The sequence below is a fragment of the Rhinolophus sinicus genome, chromosome X (assembly GCF_036562045.2).
Source record: "Rhinolophus sinicus isolate RSC01 chromosome X, ASM3656204v1, whole genome shotgun sequence".
NCBI lineage: Eukaryota > Metazoa > Chordata > Mammalia > Chiroptera > Rhinolophidae > Rhinolophus > Rhinolophus sinicus.
In genome coordinates, this window is record NC_133768.1 from 76,119,858 (window position 1) to 76,139,815 (window position 19,958).

The 19,958-nt window shown below is 45.8% G+C and overlaps 1 protein-coding gene across 13 annotated transcripts in view; it reads left to right on the forward strand.

The window, feature by feature from the left end:
• Positions 1 to 484: 484 nt before the first annotated feature.
• The window catches only part of TMEM164 (transmembrane protein 164), a 216,939-nt gene continuing 197,465 nt past the window's right edge, over positions 485 to 19,958 (forward strand). For 5 of the 13 annotated variants that reach the window (XM_074323799.1, XM_074323800.1, XM_074323796.1 and 2 more), the window contains exons 1-2: positions 497 to 629; positions 1,362 to 2,025. In XM_074323799.1, coding sequence (XP_074179900.1) covers positions 1,636 to 2,025 — 390 coding nt within the window. In that variant the 5' untranslated portion in view covers positions 497 to 629; positions 1,362 to 1,635. Of the gene's footprint in view, positions 630 to 878; positions 1,048 to 1,361; positions 2,026 to 19,958 lie in introns of those variants that run through there. The other 8 variants (XM_074323805.1, XM_074323797.1, XM_074323798.1 and 5 more) reach the window with 8 other exon arrangements.

A 19,958-nucleotide genomic window follows, 5' to 3' on the forward strand; every position in this document is an offset into this window, starting at 1 on the left:
GCGCGAGGAGAAGGCCAGACATAGCCAACACCCCAAAGCAAAGCTTGCCCAGTTGCTCAGCACTAGACTTCGGCCCCCGAGAACTTAGTGAGCGCCGGCTAAGTACCCACTAGGTCCCCGGTGTACAAAGAAATGTCCCGGAGGTGGAGTCAGTCAAAAGGTTTCACAGAGGGGGCGCCTTCAGTACATGATGCGGAAGGAAGGTGGATGTGCCCGCGTGCAGGCTCCAAGAGCGCAGAATACGAGGCAGGCCAGGGAGGGGGGGGGAAGGAGGCGGAGATTGAGCCCGGAGAAAGGAGAGGGGAGGGAGAGCCAAAAAGAGGCAGGGTATGAGGTGTGACTGGGGGCGGCTGGCGGGGAGAGGGGCCCGAAGAGGGAAGGAGTCCAGTCCGGGCTTGGGGGGTCGCGAGGCTGAGCCGGACGGGAGGAGGCGGAGGCGGTGAGGGGGTGGAGAGAAGGAGGGGGAAGAAGGAGGAAGCGAGCGCCAACCGCTGCAGGGGGAGGAAGACCGGGAGGAGGAGCCGTGCGCGGTGGCGGCGGCTGCGGCCGCCGGGGGAGCTGAGCGCCCGGGCGCGGGGAGCGCGGGAGCCGAGCGGTCGCCCAAATCCGGGCCGTGGGCCGAGCTGCTGGTGAGTGGAGCCCCGAGGGGCGCGGCAGCTGGTCCCCGGGTCCGGGCGGGAGGCGCGGGAAGATGCGGCGCCAGGACGGAGGGAGGGGGCCGGCTGCAGCCCAGCCCCTGGCCCGCCCGGCCTCCCGCCCTCTCTCCCTCTTTCGTTCCCTCCCTCTCTCCCTGCCGGCTTCCTCCCGCCGCTGCCCGGGGCGGGGGGGGGGGCGGTCCCGGGCGGGCCGCGGGTTGGGGGAGGTGCTGCCCGGAGGGAGGGCGCCCGGATCCGGGGGTGGAGATGCGGCCTCGGGGTGTAATCCGGGGGCGGGCGGCTGGACCCGGACGGCTCTAAATTGGCCGGAGGGGCTGGTCGGCGGCGAAGTTGCTAGCTGCGGGCAGAGGCGGCCCTCGCGGTTGCAGGAGTAAGCGATTCCCTGTGGCGAGTGCGTGAGACGAGGAGTCCGGCGTCCCTGCCATCCCCGTCGCCCTCCCTGCCTGCCCGGCCCCGCTGGCTCCTCTCTTGGCTTCCGCGTGTCCCCTCGCTGTCACCCCCGTTGCGCCCCGTTTCGCTCCTGCGGCAGTGCCGGGTCCCCTAGGGCCTGACCCTCCCGGCCTCCGGCTTCCCCTGACCCCTGCTTGCTTCGCCACGGCCCCGGTTCCCCTTTTCTTCCCTCGCTAGTTACCCCTCCCTGCTTCGTAATTCCCGATGCAATTGCCTCTTTGAGACCTTTTTTTTTTTTCCTCTCCTTCCTTTTAGATTGGCCAACGGCTCGTTTCAACCCTGCCTCGTTGGTGGCCACTGGAGAAGCGCGGGGGGCTCCCCAGACAGCCGTGGGGACAAATTAGAGCCAGCACTTTACCCCGGGCCTCGCGTGTAGCTTCCCTTTCCCTGCTCTTGGTGCCCCGGTGTCCGGAGGGGGCTGCAGGGGTGTGCCCTCCGTACATGTCCCACCACCTGGGCAACCCTCTGGGCTTGTGTTCCATCTCGCTCTTGCTTCCTGCACAGTGGTCGAGGGGAACCACTTTGCAACATGTCCCGGTATAGCTACCGAAGTCTCCTGGATTGGCTCTATGGGGGCGTGGACCCCAGCTTTGCAGGCAATGGGGGCCCCGACTGTGCTGCCTTCCTCTCTTGGCAGCAGCGGCTGCTGGAAAGTGTGGTGGTCCTGACCCTGGCCCTGTTGGAGATCCTGGTGGCCCTGCGACACATCCTGAGGCAGACGAAGGAGGACGGTAGGGGTGGCCATGGCTGCCAGCCAGAGCAGGTGACCCAGCGGCCAAAGGAAGGCAAGGAGAGCCTGAGCAAGAATCTGCTCTTAGTAGCCCTGTGCCTGACCTTCGGGGTGGAGGTGGGCTTTAAGTTCGCCACCAAGACCGTCATCTACCTGCTCAACCCCTGTCACCTGGTCACCATGATGCATGTGAGTCTGTTGACTTTTTCCTGGGCAGCCTCAGTGATAAGTCCTTTGTGTGCTCAGGACACTTGGCAGTATAGAGCACCTCATCCCTGTGGGAAGTGGGACCCTAAAAAATGATTTTCCAACCAATGGCTATTTTTGTGCAAATCTCAGATTTGGCTTTCTTTCAGCTTTGCACAATGCATCAGCCTCACAGTGGAGGGGAGGAACATAGTGCCTGAGCCCTAGGAAAGACTGACACTCAGGCTGGTTGCCCCTCCCCTCCCAGCCCTGCTCTGGCCCTTCACAAGCAGGAAGTCAAGCCCTGTCCAGGTGCCCTATCTGAGTCATACCTGGGGACCATGCTGGTCCAGTCCCCATGCCCTCTGCGACAGTTAATTTCACAGAGGCCTGGTGACACTTTCCTGGAGGTGGTCACATAAGATCCCTTGTCTCCACTGTAGTACTCTGGGGAGATACTTTTATGGGTTTCTCTTAATTATTCTTTCATTTGGGACTTTATGTTCTTAGGGTGAGGTCTGCCTTTGAATTCTGAGTGTTGGAGCAGCACCAAGCTCAGTGTACTAGGACCCTGAAACAGGCCCCAGGCTGTCTCATTTACTTGGGGCTGGTGCTCTCTATCCATGGTGAGAGGGTATTTATTTTTTTGCAAACCTCTCTATCTTATCACTCTTATTCTATCTCCTGTGGTCATGGCCCAGGGACACTCAGAGAGCTGATTTCTTTACCTCCCATTAGTAGTACTAAGAAAAAAATGGGATTGAAAAGGAAAATTGCCAGATACATAAAAATAATTTGGGTGAGGACCAATAGTGAGACTGTCTTTCTGTACCCAGAATGTATGGAGAGATGTTTGAAAACTAAAATCGTGGAGGAGGAGGAAGAGGAGAAAGGGGAAACAATTTTTTTAAAATTTCAGTCTGTGGAAAACCTGGTGTGTTTTATTCAGGACAATTTTGAAACCTGTCATTAGCATCTTTATTGCTTTTGTATTTGTGGAAGGTTATTCTCAGGAGACTTGTGATAGCCCTGTGTAGGGCAGGGGGTTAAGATTATTATCTCCATTTTACAGGCATAGCTGTGGCCCAGGATGATCGGATGATCGTTTGCCTGCAGTCAAAAGATGAATTAGCGTTGGGGTTGAAAAGCTAACCCAGCCTCTTTGGGGTTGCAGGCTGTCAGTGGAATGGCAGGGCAGTCTCTGGGGAGGGTGAGGCTGATCAGCATGGTGCTGCCTACTTGTGGCTCATATGTTAGCCAGCTCTGTGTTCTAGGAACTCTTGATTGTAGGTTCCTGGCCTCAGTTTCTCAGTCTGTAAAATGGGAAGGGCCTCAGGCTCTTTCCATTTTTCAGATGTGGCAAGGAAGTGTGGATAACTTTGGAATAGAGAGGCTGTTATTGATTGAGTGGCTCTCAGCATGGAGCAGGGCTGGAGGGGGCAGCATTTTTTTTTTAAGGGAGAGCTTCTTGGGAAGTGATGCCATTCACAGGAAGCCCAGGGCTCTCCCAGCTAGACCTTCTGTATAAATTTGAGCCAGTCCTCTTTCTTTCTTTTCTATGAATGGGCTTTTTGTTAATGAGAGGAAACAGCACATCTCAGCCGTTACTGCGTGAGGCTCTTGGGACAGGAGTGCTTTTTTTGGATGGCAGGTGGTGAGGGTCAGAGGGTGCCTCTTCCACAAAGGGGTCTTGAGGCCTCTAGCAACCACAGATCTAGAAGGTCAACAAAGGACTAAATTCAGCCTGACTGGGGCTGCTGCTGGTGTGATGACGCCAAACCTGGCTGCACCATGGTTTTCAGTGGAAAGGTTTTTAGAGGCTTTTAGAAGACTCTGGAGACTCAGTTCTGGCATTAATTAGTTGTGTAACTTTGGGGAAAGTACTCTTCCTGGGCCTTAGTTTGCCCATCTGCAAAACAAGGCAGAGTTTCATTCCTAGCTCTTGACAGTCTATGTTCTGTTGTACTTTTATCTATAAGCAGTGGCTGGGATACAACAGAGAGCTATTCTAGAAATGCTTTTGGCCTCCCCAGGTGGAAAAAGGAAACTAGTTTTGTCTCTGCCAAAGTCAGATGGCTTTGTTCATCTTTTCATTCTTGTTCATCTTTTGCTCCTTCTGTCTCCCCAGTAAAGTCAACCTGACTAGGTCACCCTTGGGGACATATGTAGATAATGATGGCACTTATGGCCGGCTGCTGGAGAGAGGTGGATATTGGGGAAGTATGGACTGATCCCTGTCACCTGTGCATTTTCTATTGTCCTGTGCTTGGCACAAACTCTGAACAGAGTCATGCTGAGGAATTCTTGAGCCCACCCAAGATTAGACTCCTTTACCCTTTACTGCTAAGTTACTGCTTTGTGTCTAGACTACTGGGGGACCTAGCTTTTGATGAATCCAACATTCCATTCCTACCTATGGCTCTTCCTGGGATGCAGGAACATAATGGATTTTAAAAAGTTGATGTGAGTCCTTGAAAAAAAATTCACAACAGATGGTTGGAAACAGTTTTCTGACTTGATTACAGCAATGACTAATGATAGTAAGTATGGTTAATAATACTTTGCATTTATCTAGCACTTTACTATTTATTATAAGGCACTTTTACATACATTATCTTATTTAGGGTTGTGATAAATTAGCTTGGGTCTGGAGAAGGAGATGATAAAATAAATGTTCCCTGTGACTGATAGTGTGTATTCCAAAAGGGAGAGGTTGAATACAAATAAATGCTTTGGCAAGTGAATTAGCTGAATTAGGCTGTATTATGGCAGTAAAGTGTATGGAGTTCAGAGGTTCTAATAAGGGAAGGGAGACATTAGCTAAAATGAAATGGATAGCTTAGCAGAAACATTTCTGATGTGTGTCTCACAACAGGATGACTCAATTTTGGCTTTATAGAAAGGCCTTGTTCCTCAGAGTCAGTGTAAGTTTGTCTGTAACAAGGACAGTATTGCTTTAGGTCAAGAAACAGAAGAGTCCGAGGGAAATTGGGTAGTCTCCCCATCTTCCATTTTTCAGTCTGTAAAGTATTTATTCCCAAGACCTTGTTACACAGACCCTCATCATAGCTGTGCCGCCAGCTTTAGAAGCAGAAGGAAGAGCATTTCTTGCGTTTGAGTTCTGTTCTTAATTAAGATTCCTGCTGTCAGGTTTCTTTTTGGTCTTGTCTGATTTCTCAAAGGCCCTGGGGCTGTGGACTAGTAGAGGTTTGTATGATTGAAGCAGTACCATCTCACATCTAAGCTCAAGCCGGAGATGCTTGAGGGTTCGCGGGATCAGTAAGCACCAAGACGAGCACACCATCATTAAACTCCTTGCTGAATATCAGTGGTGTTTATCAATTACACCAATAAGTATTTTTTCATGCATGGCTAGTCCCCTTGTGCATATTATTGGGGGCAGATGTGGGTGACAGGAAATGAATTTACTGACTGATTATGCTGTTTACCCAAAATCACCCAGCTGAGTTAGTGGCAGAGGTGGCTTAAGAAGTAAGCTGCCACAGTGGGAACTGGGGCTTCAGCAAGAAGAGATTCTCCTAGCTATTTAAGTCCTCAAATATACAGTTTCTCAGCAGAAGGGTTAAAATGCCAGGTAATTTGACTGATTATATCTGTAAAGTTTGGTGGTCTCAACTGAAATGCCCATCAATGGATGATTGGATAAAGAAGTGGTACATATATACAATGGAATATTACTTGGCCATAAAAAAGAATGAAATTATTACCATGTGTGACAACATGGATGGACCTAGAGGGGATTACGCTTAAGTGAAATAAGTCAGACAGAGACAGACAAATACTATAGGATCTCACTTATATGTGGGATCTAAAGAACAAAATAAACAAACAAACAAAAAACCCCAAAGAGAAACAGACTCGTAGATACAGAGAACAAACTAATGGTTGCCAGAAGGTGGGAGTAGGGGGTGGGAGGAGCTGGGTGAGAAAGGTGAAGGGATTAAGAAGTACAAATAGGCAGTTACAAAATAGTCATGGGGATGTAAAGTACAGCATAGGGCATATAGTCAATAATATTGTAAAAACTATATACAGTGGTACCTCGGTTTTCGAACATAATCCATGAGTTCTGAAATGTTTGAAAACAGCCAACAACTAGGCCTCAGGATCTTGCACTCAGCGGAAGCCGTGGGACATGTTCGACTTCTCAGTCATGTTCGAAAACTGAAGTATTTACTTCCAGGTTTACAGCGTTCATAAACCAAAATGTTCGTCAACAGAGACGTTGGAAAACCGAGGTACTACTGTATAGTGTCAGATGGGTCCTAGACTTAACAGGGGAATCACTTCTTAAATTATATAAATATCTAATCATTACACTGTACACCTGAAACTAATATAAAATAATATTGAATGTCAACTATAAAGTAATATTCATGGGATATAAAGTACAGCATAGGGAATATAGTCAATAATACTGTAATAGCTAGCTATGTACAGTGTCAGATGGGTAATAGACTTATTGGGGTGGTCATTTTGTGAGGTATATAAATGTGTAATCACTATGTTGTTTTGTACACCTGAAACTAAAAAAAAAAAAAAAAGAACACACATTTAAGAAAAAAAATAGTGGCCTTTTATCTCCCTTGCATGTAATTATATTGTCTCTGTCTTAGAAACTTGACAAAAAGATCCCATTTTGAGTGTCTTGTCTAATTGTCCAATCCTGATGGTTTTGTATGTGTCTGTGTCAACATCTCCTGACTGGGCACTGAACTTAGTGAGGCACAACATATGCCATTTAACCCTTGTTGCTCTATACACATAAGGCAGGCTGGATCCAGGTTGGACATTTGGCAAATAACATAATTAACGTTATCGTCCCCAGAGCCCCAAGCCACTGGTTTTTAGCCAGTAATGCTGAGTGAGTCCCATTCTTTTTTTAGAGTTGCCATTTGCTCTTTGATTTTCTGCCTTCTTTACAATATACTTGGAAGTCTGATTTCCACCAAATATGGCTTATCTGCTTTTGGTTCACTGTTTGATTTTACTTGCTGAAAGTGTACAATGGCATATATTAAAAACAGTCCTGAGCTTTTTGTGACAGCTTTTGGAACTAACTGAATATACACCAGTGTGTTCCATTTGATCTGTGATGGATTTGTTTTAGAGAAAATCTGATGGATTTAAGAACTAGGCTTTTTGTCCTCCTGCTCCTTGACTTCAGACCAACCACACCTCCTCATCTCCATCTGTTGTCTGCAGCACTGATAACAGCTCCTGCTTGGAATTAACATCGATGGGTAATGGGTAGTGAGGGATCCAACCATCTGCTGACAGCTTATCAGATTGACAATGTTCCTGTGTCATCAGTCTAGGGGTCGCAGGGGAATGATGATGTTTATATGGGCCTCAGCAGTAAGGCATGACATTCCTTTTTACTTTGTTTTATTTTTCACCCCAAGGAAATTTGCAGAGAAATTTTCCATCTTTTGTTGTTACAGTCTTTTGGGGGTGTCCATTATAAGGAGAAGTGGTATGGATTGGTGGATTAAACAACCCACAGACAGCCCTGGGAATTAAAATTATGATGCTAATTTAGCTCGTGGCTTGCTAGGGAACCTGGGCAAATTATTTCACATTTTCCCATCTCCAGCCTCTCCATGAAATGGGCCACATGAAAAAAAAGCATTTTAATCCTCTGAGTAACTATGTGGTCACTTAAACAGAGAAGCTGGGCAGAGCTGATCAAAGCTGGCAGATGACAAATTTTTACTTCAGACTCAGAAACTGACAAACCTCGATTCATTTTCACCTTTCTTCATAGTCACTAGAATCCATTCCTCTAATCATTTCTGTTGCTTTTCTCTGGATCCTTGCCCATGCCTGCATACCCTTCTAATGGACAGCCTATAAAACTGGACACTGTGATTCTTACCAGAGGCCGAGTCCACACCCAGCAGAGAGAAAAGATGCACTGGCCAGCTTTTTCTCCATCCACCTGTTAGTACAATCCAGCATGGGGCTTGCTTTTAAGTATCAGTATATTGCTGGTTCCTACTCAGGGTGATCCACAGGTTCCCCGGATTTTTGTCCCTTTGCCATAAATGTACTACTACCTTCGTCATTGTCTTCGTGGGATTTGTCATGTGTTCCTTCCCTCTGTAGGAACTCCTCTGTAAAACTTTCCAGGTGACCTTGACCTGACTCCAGTTATTCCAGTCATTCTAGTAACACCTTTGTCCTCCGTTCCCAACCTTCTGAACATTCCTCAGACTATTTGACCCTTTAAAGTACACCTTTGTATACCTGTAGGTAATTCTGTAAGTGTTTGACTGGGTCGCTTGTTTTTTCATGTTTGTTCAGTCTCCACCATTAGCAGGAATACCTTTTTTATTTTTGAAGAAAGGGATAGTATTTTGTTTCTTTGTAGTTCCCTGCTGAGCTTAATACAGTACCATGCATGCACATTTATTGTTTAATGTGTGCCTGGATAATGCCAACAGACTGACAGAAATGACTTTTTTGTTCCCTTTTTTTTTCCCCTTTGGTGGCCCTGTGTTCCCTTGAGGTCTCAGGGGGCACGGTTCCTATGTCTCTTCTGCCCATTAGGAGAGTCTCCTGTTTGTTTTTGAAATAACCAGAAGAGAGAAGCAATTTCAGCTCCAGCGCACACATCTTTTTTAAATTTCCATCACAAAGAGCTGGTTATTAGGACTGCAGCCCGTTCTCTGCCCAAAGTATTTGCTCCCTTTCATCCCAGTGAGGAAATTATGCTGTTGGATCTTGGTCTGAATCCCTTGGTAGACTTCTGGACAGGCCTCCTTTCTTTTTTCCCTTTTTTAATAGCATATACATTTTTTCCCCAAAAAAGTTATTAGCTAGTGACTCACTTTCCATCTTTCTCCCTGTCAGTGTATTTCAGTGGGTAGCTCATTACCATCATGCCTCACTGAAATACTCTCTGCAAGAAGGGCCAAGTTTCTCAGCTTCTCCTAGTTTTTCGTATTTTTTATTTTTACTTTATTTTTTCAGTTTTATTTAGCTCTAATTGACAAAGGTAGTTGTGAGATATTTAAAGGCTACAACATTATGATTTGATAGACGTATACATTGTGAAAGCCCCCCACCTTGAGTTCATTAACACATGTATTTTTTTTTGTTGTTAAATTGAGAGTATCTTGTCTCAGGTGCACCTCTTCTGCCAGAAACTGGCTGAGTAGACATGAAGAGACTATGGGGGGTGGAGAACAGTGATTCTCGAACTTTCTTTGTAAAAGATACCCTTGGAAGCTTGTTAATAGTGCAGATGCCTGGCTCTCTACACAGAGCCTGAGCAGGTATAGGGCAAGGATTGGGATCTGCATTTATGACAAGCTCTGAGTAATTTATGACAAGTATTTATGAGTAATTCTGATGCCAGCGTGCCTTAGACCCCACTTTGAGAGACATTATCTAGTGGCTAAAGTTTTAGGTGGGAAGTTGGTTCAGATGCTCATCCTGTCTGGCATGACTGCCCTATGGGCAGGGCATTTAGTCTTCTGGCAGCACCTCGGTGTTTATGTAGGTGTTAAATAATGTGGCTGAAATTAGAGGTTGAGGGCCTCAAGTTATTGTGAGGTGGCTTTACAGTTCCGGTGGCTTGTTCGGTGACTGGGTGTTATGTCAGTGGATTATTTCAGCCAGGCCTCCTTCATCACCTTCCAGTCCTTCTACATGCTCCCCTTCCTTCCAGCCTCTAACATCTTCAGGAACTAACAAGAGGAAATATTGACACATAGTTATTGCATGCTAACTTTGTTTGTAGGACTCTTGTTTTAAATGCTCTAGAATTTATTCATTATATCCATTCAGCAAACATTTATCCAATGCTGTTATTATGTGTCGAACATTGTGTGTATGTGTGTGTGTGGGGGGGAGCACTGGAGAGACAAAGATAAATAAGAAACATTCTTTGCCCTCAGGTTGCTCACAGTTTAGATGAAACAGGAAAGAAAAGAGGTCAACGAAATTGCAACATGATATGTACACTAACAGATTTGAACAAAGCAGAAAGACAGTGTCTTTTTTCCCTAGTGTGATTAAGGAAAGCTTCCTAGAGGAGGTGACATTTCAGCTGGCTCATGAAGGAGACACATCAGTTCCATGAGAGCAGGGACCCTTGCTTGTCTTACTTTCTATTCTAGTGCATCTAACAGGGTCTGACTTATAGTACGTGTTCCATGAACATGTGTAAATGAATGAGTAGGAGTTCATTGTACTTTATGTTGCAGGAAGAATGGGAATTCGAGGCATAGGAATTGATATATGCAAAGGCACAGAGTCACTTCCTCTTTCACAGGAAAACGTCTCTGCTGTAACTTGGAGTCATTTGCATATTATTGTCAGGGGCAGATTTCTTCTTATTTTTTTCCTTTGCAAACCAAGTTAAACTGTAGGAATGTCCTGTCATTTCTGGACTGTTGATAAGACAACTGCAGTTGCCGGTGAATCCTTGATAAGGGGCTTGTGAGATAGTGGTCTCTGTGTTGTCTCAAGGAGGGCCCACACTGTCAAGGACAGACACACAGAACATTGATGAGAGTGAGCAGGCATTAAATATAGAAAATGAGAGCAGGCATCACACCTGCGACCAGAAGGTGATTTTAATGGCTCATGGGATGGTGGCTGCCCCCACTAAGGTCCACTGCATAAGTGACGAAATGTGAGCCTGTCCTTTCTTTTTCCTATTCCTTCTTCCCCATTTCCAAGACTCTCCCCCCACTTACCCATCCAAGCTTGCCTCCATCCAGAGTACTCCAAGCTTCAAAACAATCCCTTCTATAATTTAAAATGCCCATTCCATCAGAGGAGGTGATATCCACAAGTGAACTAGGAAGAAAACAGTTCCATTTAAGAGGTTCATACTAAAGTGTGCATGGCTCACAGACTCAACTGGGCGTGGGGGAGAGGATGAGTTTTTTAAAAGGCCTTCTTACCCTAACTTGATCTCCAGTTGGTGGGGTGTTTCCCACTGATTCTGACCAGTGACCTTTCCCATGTTCCTTGTCAAGTTTTTGGTCTCTTCCCCACCCTACCCAGAGAACTGGGGTTATCAGTGTCTTGCTACTCTACTTGCTGACCCCCAGGGTAAGTCTGCCTCCAAGGTGCTTGGGTGCAGCGGTTAAATCCGAAGGCTTGGAGAGGACTCCTCCTCTTCTGGGCTTACTCAGCCCTCTGCCAGCTAAACAGGGCATGGCTTGCATATCTGGCAGTGCATGGTGTATCAAGGGACTTGGACCTGTTGCCAACCTGAGTTCCTGAAGGGGAGGGTTTGGGGAATCTTTTGGTTGGCTGTGGTTCCTTTCCAGTAGCTGCTGGAGGAAATGCCAGAGGGTAGAAGGTTGGGATGAGTCTTGTCCTGGGCCAGGTGTTTCTGAGGGAAGCGAATGGATGGTAGGAACCAGGACGTTAGAGGAGATTGGCCTGTTAGGCAGAAACAGTTCAAGCTATGCCCTGTGGGCAGGTGTTTAGTTAGGTTGAGGAGGGAGAAGCTAGCTTATCCAGAAGAGAAAAGAAGCATGAGCCCATTCTAGTTCCAACCTGATGCCTTCGGTCTCTGTCTCCATTACACATCAGCAGTGGCATAAACTCGGAGTGCATTTTTCTTGTGAATTGAATCGCCTTTGCCAGTCCACCAGCTGTGTTTGCAGAAAGACTCTGGCTGACTGTGTTCTGGCTGTTGCTAGCAAAAGACATTTCATTCAGGTGCTGATTAAATAAGGTGCAGAGCTGGACTGTACATGAAGGCCCTTAAGTATGGCTCCGGGAGCCCTGGGTAAACACTTATTAGATGTTCTAGGCAGAGCATTAGCAGAGGCTGCTGGATATGAGGGGCTTTCTTCAGAAATCAGGTTGAGGGAAAATGGAAGTGACGAGAGACTTTTAGAGTCTTGATTCTCTTCCTAGACTAATCAGCTCCGAGTTGCTAGCATGTACACGGAAGGGCTAGATAGGCTTCCCCATTGGCATTGACCTGCCAGATTCTTGCTGGGACCCTCTTGGGTTGGATTGGGACACATCAGGAAACCTGACTAAGTAGGGCAGCAGAAATGCCTCTTTTCCTAATTGAAGTTCAGCTTAGTGATTGAGCTTTTGGACCATGTCTTCTAGGTTTGTATTTGAGCTTTATCGCTCTGTGACCTTAGGCATGTTACTTAACAGCTCTGAACCTGTTTCAGTCATCTTTAAAATGGGAATAATAACAGTACCTACTTAATAGGGCTGTTGTGAGGATTAAATGGCACAGTTTGTCAAGCATGCAGCAGAAGGTCTGGCTCACGGTGAGCACTCAAGAAATGGTAGCAGTTTTTCATTGTAGGAGTATTACTACCATGTATGTCAAGGCAGCACTGGCACACCAGATAAGAACATTTAATAACTTTTAGCTGTGACGATGGTGATAACAGTGATGATGAGCCTTATCATGATGGTGGCAGTGGCTGCTGCTGCGAGCTTGGGTGCCTGATGTTGGGATAAGATAATAGGGATGAGATACAGGAAGGCAGCCTTAAGAAGCTCACTCAAGAAAAGCTTCCCTGACATCTTTGTTTCATGCAGTAGGCAAAAATACTGGGTCCACGAAGCTGGCATCCATGTAATCTCTGGGGCTGCTTGTGGCCTTAGGACAGTTTTGTGGGTAACTTGAAAGGTACCTTAAATCGCCCATTCTGAAGAACTTGGAAGGTGGCTCTCACTGGTGGGGAGCTTGGCTTTCCAGAGAACTCTTGACTTAATTATTGCTGCTCTTTATCAATGGGCAGGCTCCATGGTGCAAGCTATCTTTAGATTGGTAGCCTAGGAAACCAGTGAGTACATGCCAGATGTATGAAAGGAGTGGTTTGGGGTGGGTGAGCAGAGACAGGTGCGTGGATTTATGTTTTACTTATTCATTATACATATTTCTTTTGATTGAGGGAGTGCAACTTTCTCAAGTTCCACTGTTACTAGGGTTAGCTAATTATTGGAGGAGAAAGGGCTGCTTCCAGAGCTCCTAGAAGAAAGACGGGTTTAAAGTATACCAGTTATCTTTGCTGAAGGAGAACCACAGTGTGGTGGAAAATGTGTTGCTTGGGGGAGTACATTTTCATTGTGCGTCGCCTTACATATCCACAAATGGACAGGAAAAAAAATAGATGATTCTTCCTATACCTCCAGGTTATGGTAAACCTCTCTTGCTTTCGTATTCTCTTTCAGAGCTGACTTTGTTCTGGGTCCTAAGCCCCAGTCAGTAGAGGAAGGCTCCCTTTATGTGTAGCCTTCTAGGGCTGAGGCCTTGGTCATGTGACTTCACATCCTTGGGGTGGGTGTATCCCACGCCACCAAGGCCATTGGAAGGCCTCCATGCATTTTCCCAGTCATTGTGAGTAAATAGGCTGTTCCTCCGACTGGAAGTTGAGAGCAAAGGGAAGACTAAGCTCATGTTTTCTGTAATTATCCTGGTTCCCTGGTAGGTGCTGGCTAGAAGGGCATTTCTACAACAAGCAGCAATTGAAAGAAACAACAACCTGTAGAAATTAGCTGTGGAAGGTCAGTCATTCCAAGACTTAGGGGGGACTGTAACAAAGGGTCCTCTTCATATCACCACTTGTTCCTTGTCAGTTGGTTTGCATTTGTTAAGTTTCCTTTTTTAAGTTCTAGGCACTTGAGCGTGTACACACCTGTCCCTGCACTTTATTCTCTGCATCCTGCAGGAATGTGGCTGAGGGTCATGTGTATAAATGCCTTACCTTCAGCACTTTTTCATCCAGCCCCTTGAGCTGCTGCCACTGCTGCTTTACGTGGGCATTTCTCCCTGTTTTCTGGGGCTCCAAGTTCCAAGAGGAATATCACGGTACCCTGAGGAAAGGGGCTTCCTTTACCTTTGGATTTCCATTTCGCTGCACAGCAGCTCACTGGACCGTCCAGTTCAGCTCTTCTCAGAATAGTCCTGCAAGCTAGCACTGAGCCAAGGTCAAGTTTCCATATTTATTTGTGGGGTTTATGACCAGTGAGTGAGGAGAACAGGTTGACCTCCTGCCCTGTGACTGTCCTCCCTGGGCAGGGCTCTTGGGGTGCTGTCTTGGGCACAGGAGGTCAGGTGTGACCTTTAGGCCAAGGCTGCATTAGATTTGTGGAAAAGAATGTGAAGCCCGCCACGACACAGGGACTCCTGACTGGTTGTGTGGTGTTTGGCTACACCTCACAGCCAGTACTGTGTTTGCTCAGATGGACACATGTGGAAACCAAGCTAGGATCATCTTCCCAAATTTCTTACTCCCTGCTTGGGTTTGACCTGAAAAACAATGTGCAAAGTACACTGTGGTCCGCACCTGTTTTTTTTATTCCCCTTTTCCATGGTCAGTTTGCAGTGAACTGAGGGATTAATCCTGTTTGCTTGTCTGCTTGTTACCTTCTTTTGGGGTTGGGTTCTTGCTATCCAGTCATAACTGTTCATTGACATTAAGGACAGTTGGTGCTGCTGCTCATTTAGGGTCCGCTCTGGACCTTTTAGACACTAAATGTGAAACAGGGTCAGGTGGGCACAAAATATTCAAATTTAGGAGGAAGAGTTCGCTATGATTTTTGGTTATATTTGTAGACTTTCTGAAAAGTTAGGAGGAGGAGTGATAAAAATACTTGTAACATTTTTGAGCACTTATTATGCTCCAGGCACTGTTCTTAGTATACTGCCTGTATATTACCTCATTTGCAGACCTCCACAAAGGTCATTTTTGTTTTATCTAATTCTTCTTTCCCTTGGTTCTAGCCGATTTCACCTTTGGTTGACTATAGATAATTGGATAAAGTATTTTAGCAATATCTTAGGTTATTGAAATGGTAGAGTGATACCAAGTCAGAGCTGAAAGAAACCTCAGAGATCATCTATTTCTCCCTCGTTTTTCCATATGAGCAAACTGAGACCCAGAGAGAAAAAGTAACTTGCCCAAAGTCACACAGCTAAATAGAAGCTGAACTGGGTCTCCTGACTCCCTGTTCACTGTCTTTCTATAATACCACACGTGGTCTCCTTCTACCCCTAACAATTCCAGCATAGAAGGACCTGGACTTTTGTTCTTGCCAACTAGTAGAGAAACAGGAATCTTGTGTGTTTTGACCATCATTCTCTATTGCAGCCTTGAACATGAGGATCTCATGGCTGCAGGCCTCCTCTCTAACTGACTGTTATAGCAACTGCTTTTCGATGTTTTTCTGCCCTTTCTTCCTCTCTTCCATAGAAGAGCCTGGCCCCAGCTCCCCCGTGGCTGGCTGCTTGCCTTGGGCAGGTAGTGCAGGGAGGCATGTGTGCTCAGTGAGCCTGTGTGGAGAGCCAGCGTGTTTTGCCAGGGGGTAATGGTTGTTTGGAAATGGGGCCCATTCAGCTGGGGCTATAACTGATGTCACGAGCCCCATACAACTGTTCACTAGGATCAGACACAGACATTCCTCCAAATCAAGGCCTGTGTCTGATCCTAGTGAACAGTTGTATGAGGCTCCAGGGCAAGGGACCAATATCAGAACCCAGAAACTTTCTAGCAGAGGTGACAAAGGCGAAAGAGGGAAAAAGTCAACATAATCTGCCAGCCCAGGGGGGAAGAGATCAGTGCATCTTGGTAAATAGTGAAGAATAATAGAAAGTGCTGGATTAAGTGTCAGCCAGACCTGGGCCTCGGTTATAGGTTTCATCACGGACTGGTTGACAGAACCTAGTAGTTTTGGCTAGTCAGGAGCTTCTGTGTGCCTCAATCTTCTTATATAATAAGACACATAGTGTGGTAGTTAAGAGTGTAGGCTCTGGAGCCAGACTGGCCAGGTTCAAATCCAAGCTCTGCTGCTTTATAGCGACATGGCCTTGGGCAAGTTAATTGACATCTCTAGGCCTGTTTTCTTCTCTGTAATTTGGGGCTAGTATCTAATTTGTACGGTTCTTGTGAGAATTAAATGATGGCTACATGTGAAGTATTTAGAGCAGTGTCTGGTGCGTAGCAAGTGCTTAGTAAATATGAGTTATGGCTGTTATCATCTGTAAGATAGGGTTGATCTTTGCCCTTCCTGACTCATAGGATAACATGAGCATCAGGTGAAATAAGGCATGGGAATAGTGAGTGCTATCTAAGTGGGAAGAATTGTCTTGAGAGCATGCCCATTCAAAGGTTTATTAACCCATTGTTTCTAGGACTAGATATTCATGGGTATTTTTTTGGCTATCCAGAAAAAAAGGAAGAATGGTTGGTTTATATGTTACATAAATGCTGAGGCCATCAAGCAAAGCAGATTATGCTTTTTCCCTCCCAGTGTACTCAAGGGTGCTCGAAAGCCTTGAAAGGCATGCATTGCAAATAAAGTGATTGGAGGATTTGAAATGAAAAACAATGGTACTCTTCCCTCAGGGCTCTTATCTTAGTTAATGACACTGCAGTCTGTCTGGTGACTCAGGTTAAATCCCTTAAAACCTTGATGCATTTCTATTTCCCCCTTTCCCATCATCACAGTCTGAGTCCTCTTGATTCTCTCATTCATTATGTCTTCCATCTGTTTCTTCCCTTTCTTTTTTGATTCCTCTGTCCTAATTTATCTGGTTGTTCATCATCATCATCATCATCATCATCATCATCATCATCATCATCTGGCTTACTACACCAGCCTCCTGACTGAGCTTCCATTCTCTAGTTGTCTTCATGTTCTGTCCATTCTTTATACTGCTGCTGGAATGATACAAATAAAACACATGTCGGGTCATATGATCTTGGTCTTAACCTTTCTTTCCAGCCTTGTCCTCTAGTACATTCTTCCATATATGTACCATGTACTTACCTGCTTCTCTGAGTTTATATTTTTGTTCATGCTGCACCCTCAGCCAGAAATAGTCTTTCTTTTCTCTTTCTGTTGACATGCTAGTCATCATTCAAGGCTGAGCCCAAACTCTTCCTCTTCTGAAGCTTTCTTCAAGCCTCCATGCCAAATTTAGGTACTCTTGTCTGTTTTAGCATTTTATTCTGCCTTGCATTATGTAATTATTTATGTATCTTCTCCACTCGTTGGATTGCATGTTCCTCGAATGCAAGGTCTGTGTTTCTGTTAATGTTTCGATCCCCTACATTATCTAGTACATACTAGACTCCTAATCTTTAAAAACAAATTGAGTCTAGTCCAGTCCCTTTGTTTTTTCAGACAAGGAAACTGAGGCTAGAGTTCATTTTGGGATTTGTTGAGTTTCAGATGTTTGAGACATTGAGGCTAGAATGTCCAGCAGGTAATTGAGATGTATGTTGATTTAGGAAGCAGCCATTTAGAGAAGAAAGTGGAGGAGATGAGAACGTCATGCAAGCTAGGAAAGAGAGAAGAAAAGTATTCTGTGATATGTCTACTTTTGGGGGCAGAAAAGAAAGACTGAGTGATGCAGTCACTCAGGGTATTGGAACACCCTCCCTACTCACCTGATCTGGCCCCCAATGACTTTTTATACCCCAAATCAAGGAAATATTGAAAGGAAGGTATTTTGATGACATTCAGAATATCGAGGGTAATAGGAAGACAGCTCTGGTGGCCATTCCAGAAAAAGAGTTCCAAAATTGCTTCGAAGTGTGGACTAGGCACTGGCATCGGTGCATAGCTTCCCACAGGGAGTATTTCAAAGGTGATTGTAGTGATACTCAGCAATGAGGTATGTAGCACTTTTTCTAGGATGAGTTCGCTAATGTTAATTGTCTGACCTTTGTATCATACAGCCTTTACAAAGGAGGCTGATCTTTGTATTCACTTCGAAAGATGTTCACAATATATTGTTAAAATTAAAAAAAAAGTTGCAGAACAACATGTATGATAGAAACCTATTCTAAGAAAACAAACTCTTTTATATGTGCATGTTTATGAGCACATTGTAAAAGTCTAGAAGAATATACAGTTGACCCTTGAACACCACAGGTTTGAACTGTGTGTGTGTGTCCACTTACATGCAGATTTTTTTCAGTAACTATACAGTCAGCCCTCCATATCCCGGGTTTTGCATCAATGGATTTAACCAACTGCAGATTGAAAATGGTATTTTCTGTCTGTGATTGGGAATCCACGAATGCGGGGGCTGACTATATGCATTGTTCTACACCATTTTACATAAGGGACTTGAGCATCTGTGGATTTTGGTATCTGTGTGGAGGTCCTCGAACCAATCTCCCATGGATACCGAGGGATGACTGAATTTTGGGGTGGTCAAAAGTTATATGTGAATTTTCAGCTGTGTGTGGGGAGGGTTGGCATCCCTAACCTCCAATGTTGTTCAAAGGTCAACTGTACACCAAATAGTCCTTACTCCTGAGTGATTAGGAGAAGGGGGCACTCTCACTTTTTTTAATACAATTTTTTTTATTGGGGAATATTGGGGGACAGTGTGTTTCTCCAGGACCCATCAGCTCCAAGTCATTGTCCTTCAATCTAGTTGTGGAGGGCGCAGCTCAGCTCCATGTCCAGTTGCCGTTTTCAATCTTTAGTTGCAGGAGGCGCAGCCCTCTGGCAACCTTGCTGTTGAGAGCCCACGCTTTAACCAACTGAGCCATCCAGCCACCCCTCTGGAAGCTCAGCGGCAGCTGGTTGTCTTCAATCTAGTTGTGGAGGGCACAGCTCACTGGCCCACATGGGAATCGAACCAGCAACCCTGTTCAGAATTCACGCTCTAATCTATTGAGCCATTTGGCCACCCCTCTCTCACTTTTTACTTAACACATTTCTGTATTGTTTGAATTTGGTGTAGTATATATTTCTTTAGTAATTAAGAAAATAAAAATTTAAAGAGAAAAGGTAATTGGGAGCCTGGGAAAACTGTTTCAGTAGAATAGATTCCATGGATGAAGGAAGCCAACTCACAAGAGACGATTTGGCAGCTGAGAAAACATCATGTTTTGGGAGGCTGTGCTTCCAGGAGCCTTGTCGCTTGTGTGGCTAGTGGGGAGAGAGGACTGCTGGAATGAGCTAGCCACCCCTTGGCCAGGAGGTTCAGCTGAAAGGGTAAGTAGAAGAGGAGTGAAGTGGCCCACAGGCAGAGTGTGTGCAGGGGGCAGGACCGGCTGGGTGCTGAGCTGCAAGGAAACATCAGTATGAGGCACAGAGTAGGGCAGTTGAGAAGGGACAAATTAGATGTCGATTTTAGGAGTAGAGAAGTTTCCCAAAAAAGGTTAAGATCTCAGGCCAATTAAGCCTCCAATAAATGGAATGGTTGGGGCATAGGCTAGACTTCCTAATTGACTTCTATGACTAACTGAGGATTAAGGAAGCCCCTCTTTGTTTAAGTTTTGGTTGCCAAAAATGTTTTGGCAGTGGCCCACTTATCTTAATGGCTCAGGGAATAGCCTGGTGAGTGACCAAAATGGAATTTTTGTGACTCTTGCAGGCCTCTGAGTTGTCTGCTGGACCTGTCACCAAGTTTGGGACCAGAAGTGGAGATGGAGAAGGTGGAGGCCAGGAGTCCTCAACCCTGGCTGCACCCTACAGTTCCTAAGGAATTGTTTAAGAAATATCAGTGCCTGTTCCCTCCACCCCATTCTTATGTAGTCGTTGGACTGGGGCTAGGGCATCAGCATTTTTAAAGCTCCTCAAGTGATTCAAATGTGCAACCAGGATTAGGAAACGCTAGTGTAGAAGACTGGATTAAATGTGTTCTGAGCCTAAACTGGCCCTCAGAAGCATGTGCACGTGCACATGTGTACATGTGACAATATCACAACATGTATTTCCTCCTCTGTATCCCCAAAACCTTTGGGTGGGTGATTACTAGTATTGAAGTGCTCGTCCCATTGGGTGCTAGTTAATTGCTAGTCCATTGGGAGAGATCTGACATCTAAGATGTAAGATCCAGGAGTTCCTTGGTAATATAGTAACTGTACTTAGTGGGCTTCATAGCAAGCTAGGTTAAGTCACTCACCCTGACTTATGCAGCTTGTAGGACGGATGCCAGTAGTAGGCCC